Consider the following 24028-nt stretch of genomic DNA (forward strand, 5'->3'; position numbering starts at 1 on the left):
AACGGGCCGAAGGGCAGACATGGGTCTGAGTCTGAGATGAGCCACCTGGCAGGAGAAGTCAGCATTGGAGGTTGGTTGGGGGCAGTTTGCTGCTCCCCCTTAAAGAATTCACCCACGGGGTAAGGAAGGCTCAGGAGGGGCCTCAGGGTTTGCTGAAAAGCTCTGTACCTGTCTAAGGAAGAGAGGCTCCTTTCCCATCCTCCCCCACTCCTTGGCCGAGCCCTCAGACAGTGACTGCACGTGACACCAAAGCCGTCGGACGTCGTGATTAACGTCATCTTGGTGGTAGTAACAGCAGTAACAACGTGTTGACCACTTCCGTTGTGCTCAGCACCCTGCTAAACCCATTTCTTCTGTGATTATCTTCTGTGATTCTCAACACCCAATAAGAGAGGTTCCATTGTTAATTCCATTGTACAAATGAGGGAATTGAGATTAAGGAAGATCAAGAAACCGGTTGCAAGTCACCCAGTAGGGGTGGGTGACAGAGCCAGACTCTGACTCTGGAGCCTCTGTGTGGGCCAGCACGCGGCAGCTTCACCGAGTGACACGCCAGAGCAGCCCCCATGAGGTCACTTACTGTCACCCCACCACTCTCTCCACTCTGCCTCCACAGCACTCCCTGCTCTTGGCGACCACCACCGTCACAGGGGGACCTCCAGCATGTCACATGTTCAGGTGCTCCCTCCCTCCCTTCCTTCAGCGAACTCCCACAGGTTCAGGAATGGGAGTGGGCAGAAGGCTCCATGAGGATGAGGCTCACAGAGGATGGGTTGGAAGTCTGTGTAGCGTTAGCTACACCCCTAGTTCACATTCTCCAGTCACACCATTGGCTCTCCTGTTCTACCTAAGCAGGAGGTCAGAGGTTTACCCTCCAGACAGCAGGCACCAAAGGAAAAAAAGGCAAAACTCCTCCATTAAAACAGAAGAAAAACATGGAAATCTACTATGAACCCCGTCAGCCTCTTTCCTCTGAGCAACCAGAACATTGACCACCACATATATATTCCTCATGAGAAAGTTGGAAGATTCTTCTCTCAAGGAATCGAATGATCTATGTCCAAATAAAGGTCACAGATACTCACATTTATGGGGGCCCTTTGATGAGAGAGGGAGCTCTCCACATTGTAGTGAAGCCCAGTCATCAATAAGCCCACCACCACCCCCAGATCCACACACTCAGAGAGTCCGGTCCACTTGCTAGTACTTCACTGGTCTATATGAAAGGAAAGGGAAGACTCACCAACCATTGAAGGTGATGTCGGGGACTTCATGAAGGAAGGAGTCCAACTAACAACACAGCAGGGAAGGGAATCTCAGAAGAAACAGATAATGCAGAAAGCAGAAGAAAACTTTTTAAAATGAAATTAATTTTCTCAGATTAGAGAAGATACTGCATCAAAAACTAGTAACAACAATAATCATAACAAACAACCTAGAACAGAGTGCTACAGAAAGGGGAACTATCTGAGAACAAGAAATAATACTTGGAGATTACAGGTGTAATTGCTGAAATAAAAACACAATAGCAATGTCGAAAATAAAGCTGAAGGAGTGTCCAACAAAGCAGAGCACAAAGAACAAAGATCTAAATTAGGAGTGCAAAGGAGTAGGAGAAATAAAGATAAATATAAAACTAATAGGTATGTGAGAAAGAAGGATTGGAAAAATTAAAGTCCCAGGCCTGATGTGGGGAAGAGATCCAGACCAAGGCAGGCATATGAAGTTTCATTTAAGGGAGTGAAATATCCTGACAGTTTCCAGAGAGAAAAAGGTACAAATTATGTAGGAGAGGAAAAAGATGTCCTCAATCCTCTTAGGGTCCCTGGCTGGATCTAAAAATTAAACTGACAAAGACAGATTAACAGGAGAAAAGCATACAAATTTATTTAAAAGAAGTTGTACATGATATACGGAGCCTTCATAAAGAAATGGTTAAACCTGAGTGTTTCTGTATTAGATTTGTTACGTAGTAGAAAGTCATGGAAAGACATTATGGGACCATACATGAGCTACGGGTAGTAAGCTGGGGGAAACTCAGCAAGTCTGTTCTGATTCCTCTCAGGTCCCTTTGTCTTTTGAGATGAGGGTGCTCCTTTCCTCACGTGAGGGTCTATGACCTGTTTCAGGGGAAGGTCAGAGAGTCCTTCCTGCACCTGCCATTTCTTACGTTCCTTCAGCTTAAAATATTCAATATACTAAGGTGCCATATTTGGGGGAGCATGTCCTGAACCCCATCAGTTACATACAAGATGTAGTAATCAGAAAACATTAGCTTTCTCAATAACCACACAGAGACCTTGAAGATAATGAAGAAATGCCTTTTAAAATTCCATGGCAGAATAATTTTCTGGAGTGTTTCAATTAGGTGTGAGAGTAGAATAATGACTCTTCAGAAAAGCAAGGATTTAGAAGGTTGACCTCCTACATTCCTTTCCTGAAAAAGCTACAAGAGAATGTGCCTGTGGAAATGAGGGTGTAGACCCAGAAAGAGGGGCCACCCAAAGTCATGGGGTCCAGAAATTTGGGCATTTCATACTGAAGAGTATCATAAGGACAGCCTGCAGTAATGGCAAGAGACAGGTCTCAGGACCAGAGCTGTGCATCAACCCTGAGAAGGGCCAGCCCACGGGGCAACAAGAAGACAGAGGCTCTAGAAGGCACCTCTGAGGGACAAAAAGAGGGGCTGCTAGATTACCGGATGTGTGTCATGTTGGGAGCATTTCTGGGAAGATTTTTACAGATATGTTGAAGAATTTGGAGAGAATTTATGACGGGTACAAAGAAAACCAAGCCAATGAGAAAATAGGTAATTACTGATTCAAGAGAAACAAAAAAATTGTACACATAAAATATAATTAGATTTTACTAGTTGACTCATTAGTGAATAATACATAGTCCTAAAAATGTAAATATTGAATTTCAGTATAACCAAAAATCTGTGAGTTTGCTAGTTTGGGAGAATATGGAGAATGGGCATAAGGAGAGGGGGTCCTAAAAATGCTCAGCCTTCATCTTACGTTCAGGAAAGTCAATCAAGTATATCTACAACGCATAAATTAATACATAGCTACATGTATATTTTAGAAATACAAGGATATGAAAGAGTTAAAGTATAGGAGTTGTTGCTAAGAAATTGGGTTGGGATGGAAGGGGCGGAGCAGAGAGTTGCATTTTGCTCTGCTCTTCGTAGCACCACAGCACTATTAAAACTATGTACCTGTAATACTTGGTTAGAGATTAAAACTAGGCTTCAAACTAATTGCTGCTGTCGAGCTAAAAAAAAAAAAAAAAAAAAAAAAGGTAAATTGAGGCAAGCTCAAAATTGTCAAAAAGATGAGTTTATTTGGGAATAGCAGAGGAACTGCTATTTGGGACACGCAGACCATAGCAAGCTCTGGGCATCTGTTGAGGGTTGGGGAAGGCTGTGTTTATGGGCAGGGGTTGGAGAGAAGAGGGAGTTCATTTCGGTCTGTTAAAATAAAAAACAAACAGAGGCCAGCTGTGAAAATTCCCCAAGCAGACAAAACCAGTCCAGTCAGACAAACAAAGCTTATTTTTCAAGACCAATGCAACCCAGGTCATTTCTTGTTCATGCCTCTGGAAACCGTAAGCAAAAATGTCCTGAGATTGTTACGAGATAGCCCCCGACCAACTCCTTATCATTTAAGAAAATCCCAACATTGTCAGATTTCTGTAAATCAGGCATTTATGGGAAATCAGTCTGTCAGTCCTTACGTTTTCTTTTCCTGAGGGCACATGGCTGAGATTTTCCATTTTTTACCCTCCAGTTCCAATCTTAGATTGAAGTTCTTTAACACTGTCCAACAGAAAATATCCTTGGAAAATCTGAAGTCAGAATCCCATGCCAAATAATCATTGGTGAGTTTGAAGTAAATGGCTGTTAAAGAATTTGGATGAACATACGGCGCAGCACTTTCTACTAACGATGCACTAAGGTTTGCAGGGATGATAAACGTCAGCAAGGCCTGGTTGGCTGCCCCAGCCCCACTCTCCTGCACTGGCTGGAGATACCTCCCTGGCTTTCCTGCCACAGGAGATGGCCCAGGCCTGGCCCAGAATGTATTTAAAAAGCTTCTCACATGGCCGAGTGGTTTTCAAGCTGGTGGAGCCTGACACCTCACGGCAGCCATGTTGCCCAGTCTTTGATTACTGTTGCGCGGCCCTGGGCTGGTTTCCTGACCCCTTTACCTGCCTCGTTATTCTGTGGCTGCTGACTGGCCCCTCCGGTCTCAGATAGTTATTTCTGTTCTGTTTCACGCTTTCCAACCTTGCCCCCTTTCGCCTGTCCACACCTGCTAAGACACCAGTCCTTGCCATACAGCAAAATCTCTTTATTTCCAGCGTGGTGTTCTCATCCAATGTCACTTTCCCCTCTATAGCCCTGACCTTGATAGCAAGTACAAATTGCAGCTATTTCAATAATCGTAAGGTTATGAGACCATCAGTCTTGCAAATGCATGGCATCGTTCATGAGGTCTGTAGGGAAAAATAGAAGTTAAGTCACAGATAAGAAAAATTACAGTGTGTTGGTGAAGGCAGTGTCCAGTTATCAGGAGGTGCTAAAGCAGTGTCAGCTTTTATTTATCTTTATTTAGTATCTTCAGTACTCAGGTTCCCATAAGGTAGATTTTTGTCCCATGAGGACTTTGCATATGGAGTGGAATTGGATATAACCGCAAGGGGCAGCTATTCACTTATTCACGGATTTAATAATTATTGAGTACCTACTATGTTCTGGGGCCAAAGGTTACAGAGATGGAATGGTTTGCTCCTAGCTTTCAAGGAGCTTATGGTCAGTTGGTAACAATATAAACAATAATAATGCTATAAGCCCCTTGCATCATGAAGCACAATGAGCACTAGAAAAAAAAAAAAAAAAAAAGCACTTGTGTTATTTTGTTATAACCAAAAATCCCAGGGACTGGGCCACAGACTCACCAGAACAGCCTCACAGAAGTTTATCGGGGTCTGGAGCAGTGGCACCCAAACTTTCTTATTGTCTACCCCGCCCGTCAAAACCTCCGCACCCGCATCCCTGTACGCATGTTTACTTACCGATTCTGTCATGTACCACTAAGTAGAATTTCTGATGTGCTTGGCTCGTGCCCCATGGCTCTCCTTCAGCACCTGAAGGTGTAGACACCTCAGCTCTGACACCCCCAGTCAGGTCCCGAGAGAGTCCTCACTGCTGCCAATCAATAATCTGGACTGAGTCCGTTCATCCAGAGACTCGGGACATACAACAAGTGACAACTCCAAAGACATCACGAGAGAACCCAGACATGTCCGGGAGGGTGACTAGTAACCACCGTTTGCACAAAGCTCAATTTCCCTGTGAATATGTCTATTCAAAAGGCCACATTAGTTCGAAGTTGCTTAGTGAGCATAGAATTAGAACAAATGGAATGGTGGTCTGAAGGGATCTTTCATCAAACTGGATGAACTGATTGAACTGCCCTTCTCCTCTCTGGGGATATTTCTGTCTGAATAACCAGCGCTGGACCTCAAATAAATACTGACAAGTTTTACTTTTAGCGTTCCTTTTTCTAGAATCATTTTAGACAACTGCCCTTCTGTTAATACATCACCACCTCAGAAAATGGGAATGCACTTGATTGGAATGAAACTTTAAAATGTTAATTACATTCACATCCTGGGGATTCAGCCTAAAGAGACAGAATTGCTTTGCTTTAGGCTGAAGCATGACTGAGGGATTCTGAGCCTTGGAGGCTCCTCGACTCCTCGGTTGTAAGAGGACTCTCGTCCAGTTAGGGTGAGCTGCATCCTGCTGGCCCTGGGGACTGGGCTTCATTCCTCCCAGAACTCTGGTTGGTGGGAGGGCTGCAACTTCTAGTTTGATTGAGGTTTTTATCTTGAGAGACCTTCATTCTCAGTCAGCAGGTAAAGGTGAGCCCAGAGCCCCCTCGCAGTAAATTCAGCCACATCTTGAGTCAGGAAGAGCCTTCGGCCCTCAGATGATAGCAACTTACACCATAATTACAATTCTTTCTTTTCAGGTATTATTCTAACCAATATCATACCATATTCTTGTTCCCAAGAGGAAACTAGTCTATTTTGCTCCTGATGAAAGCTATGATATTGCAATAAAAAAAATAGCTCAAAACTGCACTAAGACTTTTGGGACCCCTGAAATAATAGGTTCGACCACCACCAACACTGTTTTACCTTAATGAAAACATTTACAAACATATTTTGCCCTGGCTTACTGGTTCTAAACTGCCATTCACTTATCTAGATGTCACTATATCCTAGATGTCTCTAACAACTAAAACAAATAACACGACTTAAATAAGAGGGTATTTAAATATCTCATATAGTAACAACATTCTATATTTAATTTAAAATTATGGTTTAAGAATAGCTGTACCAACACAAAAATTATTTTATTTAAGAATAGCAGTTGAACTTAATATTATATATGTGCAGAATTTGCATGAAAGAAAGGAAAAAATGTAGTATAAAAATGATTAGAGTGAACTTAATTGATTAATCGTGTTCTTTGAAGGAAAGATGTAGCAAAAACCAGTAAAAAGTAAAAAAACAAAAAAACAAAAAAAAAAACCTCAGATGTTAGAAGAAAATTTTCCACAGACAATTTCCTGACCTAGTAGGGTTTTATTCAGTGATTCATGAATCAGGAAGCATCTAATCTAGCAGGGAGAAATTATCTCCAAAGAGCTGTGCAAAGGAAGTAATTTTTCTCGACCAAAGTGAGCAGGAGCAAGAAAGTAGCACTGGGTGTGTGCTGATTGGCAAAAGCGGAGTTACTTCCCTTGTGTGCGGCAGAGAGGAGGCTTGGAGCCCAGTCGGGTAATGTGTGCTGAGTAGACAAAAGCCAATTGGTTGACTTGAGCCTTCTTTTCTGGGAGAGCAGGGCGTTGAAACTTCGTTAAGTTTTGGTTTGCCACCATGGGGCTTAGCATGAGTGACTCCATCTTGGACCTAATCTGGTGATGTTAACATGGGTGTAGTATTACAAGGAAAGGCTTTAGTAGCTATTTTAAAGCATGCTTATGTATTTTAGTCCTTAGCCATGATAGTAAACATACTCAGAAATGTGCACATTCAAAAGGAATTTCTCCCCTGGAGATAAAGTCAAGAGTCAGCTCCTGGTTGTATTGAATTCTTGGCCCATCTGTTCTAATGGAATATGAGTCATATAGCTTAGATGGGGGTTTTTATTTTGTCCTGTAAACTGCTTTTCTCCTGGGGACACTGGCTACGATCAAGTGAAGGCGGGAGGAGTATACAGCTGTGTCTTCCCCATGAGTTCAGGGATAGAGGCTGATGGAGAGCCCATAGGTGGGCTCAGCTCAGCACTCCCCACCCCCTCACCCGAAATCCCCAGGAAGGAAGAAGTTGGCGGGGGAGACATTCCCTTTACAGCAACTAGCCTGTGGAGGTTTGGAATGGGAGGGGTGGGAAAATGTTGGCCTTGCCTGGTCATCCCGCCTTCTCACCAGCTCCTTGCTTCCCAGGGCTCCCCTCACCCCCCACACACTATATTCCCACAACACCTATACCCAGTGTCTGAGCAGGTGCTGGCTATTCAAAGACAAAGGTGGATGAGAAGCAAGAGCAGAATACCAAAGACCCCATTCCTGTTCTGTCCCTCAAGGTCTAGCCCAGGTGCTTCTTGCACCAAACCTAAGCCACCAGTACATAGGCGCGAGTTCAAAACAGCCCCCACCCGCAGATGGTCGTGCCAGGGGTGTCCCTCTGCTTTCTCCTCTACTAGCACTTACTCCCTAGAGTCCCTCCAGGGCTGCTCTTGGTGGGAACCCGAACTCTCGATCATTAATAAAACATTTTCTTACACACACACGTAGACCTTGGGGAAAGTAAGAAATAAGTTTGTGGGGATTTTGTGCAGTGATGTGCAGCAGGATATGAGGAAACGAGCTATTGCCAATGGAAACTTGTTAAAACTCAAGAAATGGCTCTCTCTTTCGTTACTCCCATGATCGAGGTACAAATTACCCTGTTTGTTTGTTTGTTTTTCTTCCACAGGAAATTATTGGAATGCTGCCTCTTTCCCAAACCCATCATCCTACCTGCACTTCTCTACTTTTCAAGGGGAAACTAGTGCCGACATTTCTTTCTACTTCAAAACATTAATCCCCCGGGGAGTGTTTCTGGAAAATCTGGGCAACACAGATTTCATCAAACTTGAGCTGAAATGTGAGTATAAACTCTCTGTCAACTCGTGAATAGCCTCTCTTGTCACTTCCGGTGGATCCCGACCCTGATTATGTAATGTCATTGGATCCAAACATCAGTGGTTGCCTTCATTCCAGAAATGGTGCTGGAAGGTAGATACAGAAACTTGAGAAAGACCTAAGCGCCTCCCCCCGACCCTTGGATTGCTCCCAAGGAAGCAGGCACATTCAGAGAGTCCCATGGGCTATTCAAGGAAGAAGATGAGAGAATAAATTGCTCCCATAACACTGGGGGAAGGTGTGTCTTTAAAGTCTATATATATGTTTCTTTTCCAGGGATTCAGGGTTAAGCGGAGACAGAAGACTGTGTAAAGTGATCAGGAGTAAGACATAAGACGGTGGGAGGAACAATACAAAGGAAAAGAGGGATAATAAAAATTAATGTCTGTATGAGTTAATGAAGCAGTGTAGACACAGCATTGTGTCCTATCTATGTAGAAACTTTCGAGTCTGCAGCTTTCCAGAATAGACCCCAAACCCACACACCCTCTAAAGGGTTCCATTCTGAATCTATTTAGTTAAGGGTACAGAAACTAACATAATCAGAGCGAGAGTAGATGCTGCCTAGCTCAGCTCAGCTCAGCTCAGCTTGCCTTGGATCCCAAAGATCCTCACGAGGTCATGTGGTTCAGGGAATGCCGTCCGTGGAAAGTGGGGGTTCGCTGGATGTGAGAGGGGCAGTTCTCATTATTCCAGAGGTATTTTATTCTCGGGGCAGTAGATCAGCTTCCAGAATGTACAGTCCACAAACTCCCAGGTTTGGTGAATATTTGCACACGTCAGGCTCTCCTGACTGTTCAGACCAAGAAAGAATCAGCACAGATGACAGAACGGATACACAAGTCAAGGCCCCCGTGTCCCTCCACAAGACCTCGGTGCCCCTCCCTCACATCAAAGAGTCTCCTTTCTCCCAGTCTGCGCCGTTTATCTGAGTGCCTGTGTTACTGGGTCTGGTCCCATCAAGATCCCAAACCCATTTCCTGGAAATATCTGATGGAATATTTTTCTCTTTTTGTAGTTGCAATATGCAATGTGGTTTTTTAAAAAGGGACCTCAGGCAGTGTTTTTCTGCCATGATCATGGGATTCTTTTTGTAAAACAGTGGACTGTGATTAACAGTCTTTGGAAGTCATAGTCTCAGGTCGAAATCCAAGTCCTTGGGTAAATTGCTTCGTCTCTTTGAATCCCAATTTCCTGATCTGTAAAATGGAGGTGGTAATTTGTGGGGTCATTATAATAATAGAATATGGATACTCATAAAGCATTTATTTCAGGAAATAGGAGGTATCATGATCATATTCCTGAGGATGCTCGTTATAGATCTAATCTGAGCCAGATCTGATTGAAAGGAAAACTGAGAATATTCTAGTCCGAGAATTAAAAAGTAAATAGTCAGGGACACCTGGCTGACTCAGCCAGTGGAGCATGTGACTCTTGATCTTGGGGTTGTAGGTTCAGGCCCCATGTTAGGTGCAGAGATTACTTAAAAATAAAATCTTTAAAAACAAAAAAGTAATTAAAGAGTCATCCTCTCTTTATGTGAATTATGGATTGGAATTATTTTAAAAGGATTTTCATTTCCACAGTTAAAATTTATTGATTCAAACTATTTCCCAACTTCTACATTGGTTGGATTGTATTTTAGAAATACCTCATGGCAAAAAAGAAAACTGACGATCCATATTTGAGTAATTCTATATGCTTCTATAAAGTTACCTTGTCCTTGTTTTGTAAGCCTGCGCCTGGATTGGAAAGAAGACAAACCAAATATAGGCAAGGCAAAGGTTTCTACTTAGCACCTGCATAGTAGAATTTCAGTTATTTCTGATGTTGAAAAATCTTCAGAGATGCTCTCAAAGTTTCCCCAGTCTTTCCATTAGATGAAAACTCTGTGCAGAGGGAGAATGATAGCCTCGTTTTGTCATAGTGTTTCCCCCTGGTAAAGAAGTGTAGGACATTCAGACCAGAGGCTGGCCTCTGCTTGGAGTCCTCCGGAGCGTCTGACAATTACTGAGGTTGGACGAAAGATCCTCCAGTGGCAGAGATATCGAATGCCCATCATGCTAGAGCATCGCCAGTGAGGTTCAAAGGAACCTATGAGAGAAAAGAAGGCAGGTTTATATATTTGAGAAAAAATTCCTCAAAGCAAATAAGAAGCAGTGGTTTCATGAAGAACATGGAGGAAAAAATGGCCAGGTGGAGGCTTGTCACTGCCCCATTTATCACATTGCTCCAGACTCTTCTCTGCAGGATGCACAGGCAGTGGATGGGGGTGGAGCACTCTATCCCCAACCCATCCCTCTCTTGTGTGGCTGAGGCACTCTGCACACCTGTTTTCCTGGCCAGGAAGCTCAGAAAAGATGGCTCCTGAAGTCACACTTGTAAAGACTGTCTCTACTGTTTTCCCCCCCTTTAACTTGGTAGGCTTTCTGATGTCTTTCTGACAGGAATTCAAATTTTGTTTCTCTGCTTGTGTCCCTGAGGAATGTTGTCACAGTTCATGCCTACACAGTTCATGGCTTCCAGAATAACATTTCTGTTAATTAACTACATCGTGCCCTCCTGTCAGGAGTAGAAGATTCTTGACTCTAAGAACAGTGAGTCAGTTACACTAAGTTAATGAGATACCATCAACATCTTACTGTGCAAGTAAAAAAAAAAAAAAAAAAAAAAAAACCAGGCAGGATAAAATTAGACTGATGTTACTCCTTAGCATACTTTACAGGTAAAATTTTAAGACTATATTTCACTCACTCTCTGTGTGTGTTCATTCATTCAGTGTTTATTGAGTACCTACAATGTCCCAGATGCTGTGCAAGGTGCAGAGGGAACATAGTCAAAAAACATAGTCATGGCTTCTTTTCCTCAGAGGGAAATCAGAGTTCTTTCTGTTTGTTCTGGAGGGTAGACAAGTAAATCAGTAGTTACGATAATAATAAAAATAGCTCAACTTTATACAGCCTCACTGTGTCTCCGGCACTGTTCCATGGATTTTTCCTAAATCAACTCACGTTCCTAACCAGCCTTTGAAGTGGGCAAATACCATGAACATCTCTACCTTACAAATGAGGCAACTGAGGCACAGGCCAAGTAAGTTGCCAAGATCACCCAGCGGGGAAGTGGCAGGGCTGGTGCCCGACCCTGAACGCTTTTTGCCTGTCCCAGAGTCATTGCTGTTAACACCAGACCGCACCACCTCCCAGAACACATTGAGGTGGCAGAGAGCCCCGAGGAGGAAGATGGAAACCTGACTGGGAGACAGGAAAAAAGATATCCAAGAATGAAACCCATATTTAAGGGATAGAAGGAAGCAAAATAGCTTGTAGCAGATGAGCAGAGAAGTAGGGAGACAGTGATATCCCAGGGATCAAATGAAGAAAGAATTTCAGAAAGAACAAAAAAAGAGTGGTACTACTGAACCGAGAGGTCACTAAAATGAAGACATAAAGTACCCATGAAGTTTATCATGCAGAGGTCAAAAAGTAAGACCGTGTGGGGTGAGTTGAGGTGGATGTGGGGGTCAGGGGGCTGTGGTTTTGTTTGTTCTTGCAGCTGTTGTATGTGGTAGAGACCTGAGCTCACATCTATAGTAAGGAGGAGAGTCTGGCAAACAAGAGGTTAGAGGAATGGGAGAGAGGGACGGTCTGAAGGAGTGAGACCCCCGAGGAGGTGAAAATGAGTGTAATCCAGAATCCAAACATCTAAAGGGGCTGAAAGAAACAGGTCAAAGTAAGGAGGAGAGAATAAGCCACAAACGTGGGGGTCCCTTTCCAAATCAGAAATTATTTTGTGTTTGTTGTTTTATTTGCTTGTGTGTTTGTTAGCATTTTTGAGATGGCAGAGGAATATTGCTTTGAAGATATTCACTAACCACCATGGATAGATCCATTTATTTTTTCAGAGTTACCCCTAGGGCTCAACTTGACTTGTCTAGAACCCTTTTCTGGCTAAGACGGTGATCACGACCATGGTCCCATCGTCAGACCACCACTTACTGAGCACCTGCCGGGGCAGAGGCAATGGGTAGACCTTGGAGAGTCTAAGATGAAGACAAGGGAACCCAACATCCTCACCTAATGAAGGAGACAAACACATTGATAACAGTATAGATACATGACTTCCACTGAACCTTTCTTAAGTGCCAGGCACTGTTTCTAAAGCTTTTATAGGTATTAACAGTTTTAGGTTTTATAACAAGTTTTAGCCACATTTTACAGAAGAAGAAACTGGAACTACACAGGTCACACAGCTGATTCCAGATAGGGCACTTGTGATCATTCACACACGATGAGTAAATCACAGTGATAGCCTTAAGGTACTCTACACATCTAGAGGGAGAGGTACAGAACCCTTCCAGGGAATGAAGAGGAAGATGAGGGGATGCCGGGTTAGGTCAGAAAGAGCGGGCAAAGATGGTAGGTAGACGAAGAAGTAGGGGAAAAAATTCTAGGAGAAGACAGTGCAAACAGAAGCGTGAACGAAAGTGTCGGAATGGGGAACGCGACAGGTGTGTGGGAGCTACGAGCACGTGGCGTTGCTAACAAGTATGAAGTATGATACAAGCCATGGAGACATTTTGGCAAGAGTCAGATCCGATTCTAAATATATAGTGGTCTAGGTATTCCAGCCAATATTTATTGCCTGCTCTGTATGTGCCAGAGAGGAACTCCACCATCCAGTGGGAGAGACTATCATAGAAAACAATATTTTGGATAAGATGAAATAAATATTAGAAGTACAAGTGATATACAGTGGTGACCCAGATGCAGCAACAGTTAGTTCTGACTGGAGAATAAGAAGAGGTTCTTTAGAGATTGTATCATTTTAACTGAGCCTCAAAATGAATGAGAAAGAACACTTCGGGCTCAGGATGCCAGTCTTACATGGTGTGGATGCATCAGAAAGGTGTTTCTGGGGGCGCCTGGGTGGCTCAGTGGGTTAAGCGTCCGCCTTAGGCTCAGGTCATGGCCCCAGGGTCCTGGGATCAAGTCCCGCATCGGGCTCCCTGCTCAGCGGAGAGTCTGCTTCTCTCTGTCCCCCTGCCTGCCGCTCTGCCTACTTGTGCTCTCTCTCACTCTGTCAAATAAATAAATAGAATTTTTTTTAAAAAGGGGGGGTTTCTACACCCCACACCAGTGCAGGGAGGGATCTGGAGCATCGTGTACCATTGCCTCTCCAGGGCCAGAGCACTGCCTGGCACACAGCAGGTGTCGTGTAGGAGTTTGCCGAGCGAATGAGACGAACGGAGGAGGTGCTAGTCTAAATGGAGAACCGTGGAAAATCTAGGTGGAGAAGGGGATCACCATGGTGGAAGGGCTGGTGTTCAAAACACTGACAAAGAACACACTGAAAGGTGGAAGGACAGATGATGGCTGGTGGAATTTTGGAATTCGAGATTTCACGGGAAAGCAGTTGAGATGATAAGAAGGTCTGAGATGCATGGGCTGGCCATGCAAGTGGGATTGTAGGTTGTATGAAAGGGCTGTGGAGAAAGTCAGGGAATGACAAAGAGGCCAGAGGGTTGACAGGTCATCCACATCACCGCTGGGGCCCCGGGTGGTGATGGCAATGGATGGATTGGACACAGAGCCTGTGAGCCAAATGTTCCAGTCCTCAGGTCCAAACGGTGACAGCAGGAAGCATGGGAAGAGTAAGTGTGTGTCACAGGGGGACACGCTGCTGAACAAAGCCTCTGATGCCATAGAATATTGGAAGAAGCACTGAGAGTGAAGAATAAGCCCAGCTCCCAGCTCCCCGCCCCCCGCCCCCGCCATCCCTGGGAGAAGGGGCTGCAACGTTGGTGTTCGTACATGAGGTTCCTGAAGGTGGGCTGCAATCAGGAAACTGTTGGAACTGTCTGACGATAAACAGTGACCATGGAGGGGTTTTTCTTTTTTTTAATTGATATATAATTGACATATAACTATATTAGCTGCAGGTGTACAACATAATGATTCAGTATTTTTATATATTACAAAATGATCACCGCTATAAGTCTAGGTAACATCCATCACCTCTGATAGTTACAAGTTAAGTTTTTATTTTTGCTCAAAAATTTAAAAAAGGTTTCAGAGGACACGGTGGGAAAAAATAATTTTTTTTGACACGATGGAAAATTTTTGAAGGATGTGTTCACTGACTAGGAAACAGTCAGGAAAAGCAACCAGAAACTGTTGTAATAGATTAGAATAAGCTCCTATATTCACCAAGTTTGAGCTTTTTCAGATATCAGGATGGCTTGGAGAAAATATTTACATTTAGCAGAAATATCTCCACAAAAATGTGGAGGCAGCAGTCTAATGTCCTGCTAATCTTAGGAAAAGGTATTAAGGAAAAACTTTCATTTTCCAAGATGCAGTCTTCTGCAGTACACATGCTCAAGAAAGTCAGAGAGAAAATATTCTGCAATATGTAGAAACCGATGAATCAGAAGAAATAAACTAACAGCAATTTATCTTCCACTATTTCAGCACTGGAACAACTTTTACATTAAAGATCTTCATTTATATAAACATGAGAAATGTCTGACTCCACTTAGCTGGCCTGTTTTGCCATGGGGATGCTATTTAGGGTTTTTTTTCCCTTTTATATATATTGTGAGTTTTTATTAATACAAATCAGGTGTTAGCACCTAATTAATTTGTATTAATTTTCTTTTAATTATCTAAACCAACCTGGGTTATCAACATAGATTTAGGAAGAATTTTAGTGATTCTACTACTTTGCAAGTCTAGCTATGAGTTCAGTTTGTATTAAAGGTTTGGGATCTAAAGAATGATTCTGACTTGGTCATTAAAATACATAAGGAAAAAATACCTAAGGAAAAAAAATAGATCAGAAAAAATTAAAAACCTGAACATTATTGTGATTTTTTAATTAAAAAAATTTCTCTAGCTTCTGATGTAGTTTTTAAATTTCTATTATAGACCAAAAAGAAAAAAGTTCAGAGAAACAGTTTAGAGATGAAATTTGTGCTACATTAAAGCTATGCAATGTATTCGCTGTTTGCATTTGAAGTATTAGGAGATACACAAATGATTAGTAAATAACAGAGTCAGATTAAATTTACTCAGATTTCTTTGCCCATCTCCCTGAAGGGACAGTCATTTGAATACACGGCGAAGGTGCCCTAGAGTTATAAGGGTAGACTTTAGAGGAGGATGTCCTCCTGATACAAAAAATTACCAGTTACCTTGGGTGTTACTGGCCACACCCAAAAAGATAACTTGCCCCTCGGCTGGGACTCAACTTCTGCTCTGAAAATCAGGTGGACTCCAGAGCACAGGCTCCTGAGGACCTCACTGCACGCCCCTGTGCCCTTAGAATCTCCGTTTTAGCCCCCAGCCTATTTACATAGTCAAAGGCATTTTAGGACAATAAATAGTAAGTAAATGTTAAGAGACAAGATTCCCTCACAGTACATTGCACATATAGTACAACACATACTGGTTTCTTTTTATGTGACATTCAAAAACAGACCACAGTAATCCACAGAGCTAGAAGTCAGAACAGTGGCCATCTCTGGGGATTGGGAGTATTGACTGGAAGGGGGCTCAAAGGAACCTTCTGCACCGGTGGAAATGTTCTATATCTTGATCTAAGGAGTGATCATATATGTAAAAATTTACTCAACTGAACACTTAAGACTTGCACATTTTACTTTCTATAAATTATACTTTAATGGAAAAAGAAAAAATCCTGCTGTGAGAAAATCTGGAATGATTGAATGACCAAAAAAATTAATAAAAACAGTTTTTCAACAAGAGAAATAAAGACCAGGATTCTAGGCTGACAGACCATCGGTCTGTCTAGAAAGCATCTAGATCTAGAAAGATCGAAGTTGCTTTACCTACCCAGATGTCATCACATTCCCTGGGAAAATAAGAAGGGCAAGCTGGACCACCTTTAAGGGCTCTTCCAGCATCAACAATCCCGTAAACCTGCTGGAGGCCGTCAGCCTCACCCGTGGCTTGCCACCTCCCATTCTAAGTGAACTCATACGAAAGCATCGTCTTAACTCTCCATGCTGTGGCTCTCAGTTCTCCTAAAGATGCTGGGAGGAGGAGGGTTATATCAGAACAAATGATACCTGCTTCCAGTAAATTCCAGCCTGCCCACACACTTCAACTACATGTAGTTAGGAGATTTCCTAAAATCATGGACCCCTACTTGTAAATTCTAGTTAAGGATCCATCAGAATCACCCATAGGTACCTCAAGCTCAGTATGTCAAAATGAAAATCCGTCATCTTCACCCAAGAGCCCTCTCCTGTGCTCCCCATCTTAATTAATGTCATCACCACTTTCTTCATGACCCAGGTTAGAAAGATGAAAGTCATATTTAATGTTTCACTGATGTCCCCACACTAGATAGACTGTTTATCTTGATAGAACACTCTATTTTTAATATAGAGAAATGTTATTCTGACGTTCCTGATGGTATGTCATCATACCAGAACAGTCCCAGAGAAAGCATCAATTCCAACTAGTTGGAAAAAGATGAATGAAACAAAAATGAAAAGATAATGAAGTCTTCTCAAACTTCTCTTTATCCCCCATGACGGCTCCTTTAGCTGAAATGCCTTGGATTCTTGATTCAAACAACCTTATAATTATTCTCCCTCACCTCCTTCCCTCCTTCCTGACATCCACCCTCCCCGGGGTGAGGACAGATTTCTACAGATCTGCCCTATCATTCCTTCTCTTACACACCGTGATGGTTTGTCACTGCATTACAATGCAAAGTTCAAGTACTTAAGCTTGGCAAATGATTCCAGGCTTTAACCTAATTTTTCAGTCTTCTTTACCTACGAACTTTGCCCCTCACCCACCAGTATCACGTGCTTCGCTTTAGCAGCCCCCCCCATCCCCCACCTACTGACATTCTCTGGTCTCCACCCAAACTTTCTTATGACCCACTGTGTCTTTGCCTGTTCTGGAATTGTCTCTCCCCTCCCCCATTGAAATCCTGCCCACACAAATAATTTTTTTTACTACAACTTGATTTAAAATATAAAACATACATATCATAGAAGTCTTTCATTTTTCTAAAAATATTGAAATTTCTACAAGACAATTCCATGCCCTGCTTGGAAAATTACATAGACATCCTTATTAAAGAGCTCTTTATATATAGTGTTTGTCTGAAGAGAGTATATATGGTGGGTGTCATTCCTATAGAAGAATGCTACAGTTTCATAGAAATATTTTTGCTGATAGAATGTTTCTTCTTCTATCTCGCTTTCTATAATCCTAATGTGTTCTGTACTATTTACTGTGTGTGGTAGGACACAAAATCTTTTCTTTCAAAAAGATGGCATGTGAAAGTGTCGAAAAGACCAACTACTGGAATCAGCCTGCCTATGACCAGCTGGAAGACAACAGGCATTCTAAGAGAATTGATTAAAGAGGCTTGGATTCATGCATCCTGGTGTGAGGCTGAGATGGGAGGAAAAGTGTGCTATTATTCCTCAGTAATAAACACCGGGATTAGTGAGAAAAGTACAAATCTCTACATGGAGTTATCATAGGATTAGAGACCTTACTTCTGCCATTTTAGAAGAGAACAGTATCTCTACAGGCTCTCTATTTTCATAGAAACAAATGTCTCAAGGAGACAAAGTTGGTGCCATCATCAGTTAGCACATGTTACTAATGCTGGCGAATTGATTCAACGAAGGATGACACTTGGGACCAATTAATTCAAAGCTGCTTAAAAGAAGAAGAAGATGCAATAAATCAGGGAGCAGAGCTTTATTTAAATATAGTGAGTAACTGGGGAAGATTACTTGAAATAGCTCAAAACCAGACATATCTCAAAGGGCCAAAGACAACGGTAAGCATAACAATGCTAGGGTTTTGCAAGTCATCGAACACCTAAGTTAAAACCAGGTGACTGAACACAGGACAACTGGATGTCAGCTGGAAAAACCGTACAAAAACAGTTTTTTACAAATGAAGATTTCAGGGAGTTCTCTTTTTAAAGACATATTTTGCTCAAATTACAAGATAACTTTTAACAGAGATCAAGATAGGAACTTTGAGAAGACAAAGAGAAACATAAAGGCTTCCATGAAATCTCATATAGGACGAGGGTCATAGCTGAAATATACTCTTCTTAAACACTTTAGGAAAAGACTCGTTTCTATCTCTATAATGTTTATGTTTTACTTTTTTCCCCATGTCTTCCTGATTTACATAGGACTGTGGTATAGGAGTTTCTGAGCAGGCTCTTCGGAACCTTGGAATACACTTTCTTATAGATAGGGCCTTGTAAATGGCACTCAGATTCCATGGCTAACCATAAAGACTTTTGTGGTTTGTTTGTTTTCTAAGTGTGGCTGAAAAAGAAACCTGTACGTGTCAGCTCGAGGTCTGGGTTGTAGGTTTTGGAGTCCGTTCAATGTAGATCAGAAATGTTGCAGAACAAAGGAAATTTCTTCCCATGTTTCTCAAAGTTGAGCTTGTCCTTGACAAACCTCCCCAGAGAACAAGAGTTTGTTTGCCTTTCTGATAGGCAAAGCGCAGTTCTGCCTCTCCTTTCCATGGGACTCACCTTGGTGGGTTGAGCAAAGGAGGTGGCTCCGACATTCACAGGCACTTCGAGGAGTCAGTCTAGGCTCCCAGATGGCTCCTAGCCCTTCTGTTTGCTCTAAAATGTCATAGGTCTAGCAATTACAGAATTCCAATAATTCATTCAAATATAATACTACAACCCATATTTTTTTTATATGTTACAGTGTTCTGATAGAGAGATGGATGTTGAAACTATAGTAAGTCATCCCTTCAAAGTTCCATTGGTCTGATGGAGAAGACCCTTTGGTTAACTTTTTAACCTCCTAAGTAAGTGATTCAGGAATAAGAGATGTTCATATGTAGGAATAAGTTAAGCTGCTGTAATGAGTAACACCCCAGGTTTCGGTGACTGTATAGTGGTCTAGCACGCATGTTCTGCTCCATGAAGTTCTTGCACACGGTGACTTGAGCTCAAGGCTCCTTTTGTGCTGTGGCCCCACCATCTCCTGGAGCCTTGGCTTTACTAAGTCCAGCTGGCAGACGGAGAAAGGGAAGGTGGAGAAGCCTTGCCTCCGTATCCACACGGGCCCAGAGGTGACACATTCTCCCACTCTCATTCCATTGGTGGTAACTGGTCACGTGGCTCCACCTAGCTTTCTAGGGACTGGAAAATGAATTCCTGGATGCGTGGCAGCTTCTCGGGGGTGACTATTGAAAGGAAAACATAAACTTCTCGTGAAAAGTTGGCAGTCTGCCACAGCTCCCAGTGAAAAGGAGTCAGCTTTCACCTTGCCTAAAGAGATCGAGGCAGGTTCCAGAAGATGCGGCATTGGATCTGCCTTGGAGGAAGACAGGCAAACAAATGAGATAAAGGCATTTCTCCAGAGAGTAAGTAGCACAGGCGAAAGCAAGGAGAGGAGGAAGATCAGGGAGCATTTGAGGAATTAAAAAGAATATAGTGAAAGCCCAGGGACCAGTTAAAAGACATTTTTCATTAGAGTAATGACCCACCCACATATCTGTGTTAGGAGTTTGACAAAAGAAAGCTAGCTGGACCCAACGCCTCTTGGGAAATGACTCATTTTACTTGCTTTTGCAAATAGTGCTAAAACGATCAAATTTGTTTTTCTGCATCTCTGAATTTGATTCCTGTGATGAGAACTGATGAGAAGGCCAAATGACTTCTCATGGAGAGTGGTTGGTATTTAGTATTCTGCAGGGTCTTTCTGGGTAAGTGCAACCAGAGCCAATGCATAATAGAAACAGTGTATATCTGTCAAGTGTAATTATAACACTGAATTATGCTCATCTTGCATTCCGATTCCTGTATACATTAGTTTAAACATTGGAACATGTGGGCACTTCAGACCTGTGAGGATTTTACTTTGAAAAATAGCATGCCCTTATTTTTAGCCATTTTTAATAGGAAAAAAATTCGCACCTTGTTCAAAATTATTTTATGGTACAGTTTGACCAGACTCTCTCTCTTTTCTAATCTTCTCAGGTATCTTGAAAACAGTAAAGAACTAAGGAGGAATGTTTTGGTCCACTTTTAAATTCCCTCGAATTCTCTATATTTAAATGAAATCCCTTTCTTTGCATTTTGATTAATCTCTCTGATTAAACACTTGTTAAAATTATAGAATAGAGTTGCTTAAAATGTCACCAATCTTTGTTAAAGAAGTGGAAATTATCAGATTGTGGCTTTTAAAAATTACACAAATATTGTTGGTTTATTGTTAAATGATTTAAAAATCCAGGGAAGCAGAAAGAATAAACCAAAAAAAATCAGCTATAATCTCATATTCTAGTACACTTAACAATACTCTTTTGGTGTGCACATTTCTAAACATTTTTCTATGCACTTACATGTGATTTTTTACAAAAATAAGATCATATGGTGCATACTGTTTAAAACCCACTTGTTTCATGTAATGATACTTTAGAAGCAGATTTTCATGTCAGTTTTTTTCTTTTTTTTAAACTCCACAACAGTGACTTCTTTTTTCAGCTGAGGACAGATACTATATCAGAATCTCTAAGACAGCACGCGTACTTTGAAAAACCATTATTTTATACTAACAAAACAAAACAAAAAAACTATTGTTTTTGTTCTACAACCTACAGAATGTAATGCACAAAAAAATTATTGTTGGGAGGGAGCCTGGGTGGCTCAGTCAGTTAAGCATCCAGCTCTTGGTTTGGCTCAGGTCATGATCTCGTGGATCATGAGATCGAGCCCCGTGTCGAGCTGGGCAATTAGCAGGGAGTCTGCTTAAGATTCTCTCCTTCTGCCCCTCCCCCAACTCACACACTCCCACTCTGTCTCTCTCTGAAATATATAAATAAATCTTAAAAAAAAAACACAACTGTTGGCTGGTGGGGCATTTATCTGAGACATTCAGGAATTTGTTTTATTCTCCACCAGCCTCCCATATCTGGGCACATCAGCATCTGGAGATGATGATTAGATTATTACGTCAACAAATGGGAACATGGGTTATAAAAAGATTGGGGAACAGTGTCTCAGTTGCCAAGTGCTTCATTTAACCAATGATCCTTTATTGTTGGGCTTAACTTTTAAAAGTTAGATTTTTCTCACATTCTGATCTACCTGGCTTCCTGTTGTGAGTCCTCAGACCCATCATCCCACATGATAGCACACTCCATACTTTAAGTGTGTCTAGGGCTCGCTCACATACCACAGCATGAGGCAGCAGGGCAGGCCCGTATGAAAATGAAAGACCTCATTTGGGAAAGCCACACAAGGATATGACCAGTGGGACAGTGGTCCTGGTGGACGACCGTGTTCCCAAGCTTGTTCCATACACCTTCCAACACCTTGTCCACCTTACTGAGGGTACGTGAAACCAGTCTTAGGCAGAGGCTGATCCGCAGTTCAAACCTCCCTGCAGCTGTTCCCTCAATGGAGCTACTCGAGAGAGAAACCATGTTCCATTAGTTCAGCAAATCATGAAAAAAGTAAACGTGGTTGTTTGAACTTTGTACAAACTGGCCCTAAAAAAGGGTTCTCACAGGTTTTCTCTGTGCAGATTGAGGGAGACAAAAGATTTATTTACACAGTATAATCAGGAAAGTTGTGTTTTCAGCTATTATAATCAGAAATAAGGGAAAAGGAAGCATACCATATGATGAATCGCTATTATTATTTAACCTAATCCATTTCCAGAGCAATGCTTGGTTCAAGCAGAAATTTCGTGGTGCAGTCATAAGGTACACCATGAAGTGACTTCTGGTCATTTTTTGGAGGTGGAAATATATGACTTCAGGTGTATTAACCCTTCTACAATATTGATGGAGCATTTATCTGAGACATTTCTCTGAGGTCCTGTATTTTTAATATTCAACCCTAGTATTCCTCATTTCTAATATTCCTACCACATAGAAGGTAATGAACAAATTTAAGTCATCGTAGCTAGAGAAAATGAACAAGATAATTTAAGTCAGCCGTGCATCTCTTGCAGAGATTCCAAGGAACTTTGAGAGAAGCTTTTCACACTTTCAGAAAGCTTGTTATATAGTCAGTCAGTGGTTCTCATATTCTTTCCTATCTCTCAGCATTCTCATTTAAAGTCTCTGTTAGTCTGTGGCGCGGTTTCCCCTTTTCTCCACTCTGTGCCCGATACTGCAACTACACTGTAGTTGAGGTGCATCTGGTGTTGTCATGGAAAACAGAATAAATCTCTTTTTACATTCTGTGTCCATGGCATGTAGATGTAGAATATTTATTTGGCACTTTTCTTTTTATTAGATTTCATCTGAAGTCATGCCAATGGGGCATTGAAAGGGTATGCTGGATAGGAAATAATTTGCCACAAAAGAGAGAGAGACAAACAGTGCTTGTGCTAAGACCTAAAGCCTGGGCTGCCACTCAGTCCGTGGCACCCGGAAATCCGACGTATTCGCCGATCTCACCAGCAGACCCCCTCCACAGGCTCATCCTCTCCTCCTGGGGTCGGTGGCTTTTCCTCATTATCAGTGTCCACGTGGGCAGAGCCATCCACCACTCGGCCATTTAGAAGCCCCAGTTCCCTAACCGACTGGTATGTTGTCTCCTTTTAAGCTCCAGTGTGGTTCAAGTTTACACCTGTTGTCTGTTTTCCGATTCTCGCTGTTTCAGCATGCGGTCGTATTTCCTCCTTTGAACCTCACATCCCCAAGTCCATTCTCCTTGAACTCTCCAAAGCTGTACATCCCAATGAGCCTGCTCTCTCTGACATCACCCGAAACCAATCCCATAAATTACCCCTGGTCCTCCACCGGAGCACACTTCCTTCAGTGCATGTTTCTCCTTTTGCCACACAATCTGGCTGTGGTCAAGAGAAAAGCTCCTTTGACGTTCCTCTCCATCTCTGGAGACTCCACAGGCATCCAATTTCACAGTTTCTACAAAGCAGCTTCTACATTTCCTTTTATCACAAATACGCTATCCCCCATAGTCACCATCTGGGACTTTCATCTCTTCTTCCAAACGGGGCACTCTCTGCCCAGCACACAGGTCTCCACTGGTTCCAAACACGAGGGTATTTAAAACCTTTCGACGTGTCCCTTGCTAAGGACAGGTCCTGTTTCATGCCACATGTCAGTTTGGAAAGATTTTTGTCTTTTTCCTTTTTCAGTCATGTAGGTCCATTAATACTCAAGAAGTTATTCTCAGAAGACAATTAAAGCCATGGAGAAAACTAAAATTAGAAAGACTTTGCATTTTAAAGACAGCGCTCCGTTTCTTGCATGGCCAATGGTAACTCCCTTTTACTTCCTTTTCTCTGCGGAGGTCTTTGTTTGTGAAGTTATTTTTTAACCGTAATAAAAAGTTTAAAGGCCAACATACATAAAGAGAAGTATTTCTCATACTCAAGAGGTTATCAAGATACCAGAGGTTCTAAAATGAGTTCATAACATTGATTCTTAAGCTCCAGGCATTTCCTTGAAGAATTTCCAAAAGACTTCAAATAAACTTTCCTTCTCAGTGTTCATTTTCAGATGTGTTTAACATCGAGTTTTAGGGTGTGAATATGCATATTTGGCTCTAAAAATTTCTCTATTCACACACTATGACTATTACAAAGAAAAAATAGGTTATTTTTTTTAATTTCCTTCACAATATGAAAGGCAGTGCAGTATTGGTTAGAAAAACCAACGCTCTGTGCTTAATTATAACTGGATGTCAGCATCTCACAGACTCGGTTCCCTTTCTGGGCTGTGAAGGCGAGCGCGGAAGTTAGAATC

The 24028-nt window shown here is 42.1% G+C and overlaps 1 protein-coding gene across 1 annotated transcript in view; it reads left to right on the forward strand.

The window, feature by feature from the left end:
• The window catches only part of CNTNAP2 (contactin associated protein 2), a 1403550-nt gene that overhangs the window by 1162797 nt on the left and 216725 nt on the right, over positions 1-24028 (forward strand). The window contains exon 16 of the mRNA XM_088018399.1: positions 8056-8226. Within this exon, the coding sequence (XP_087874525.1) occupies positions 8056-8226 (171 nt within the window). The remainder of the gene's footprint in view (positions 1-8055; positions 8227-24028) is intronic.

This window comes from Eumetopias jubatus, unplaced genomic scaffold (genome assembly GCF_037043125.1).
Source record: "Eumetopias jubatus isolate StellerSeaLion01/CBP00866 unplaced genomic scaffold, mEumJub1_p1.0 scaffold_14, whole genome shotgun sequence".
Lineage (NCBI taxonomy): Eukaryota > Metazoa > Chordata > Mammalia > Carnivora > Otariidae > Eumetopias > Eumetopias jubatus.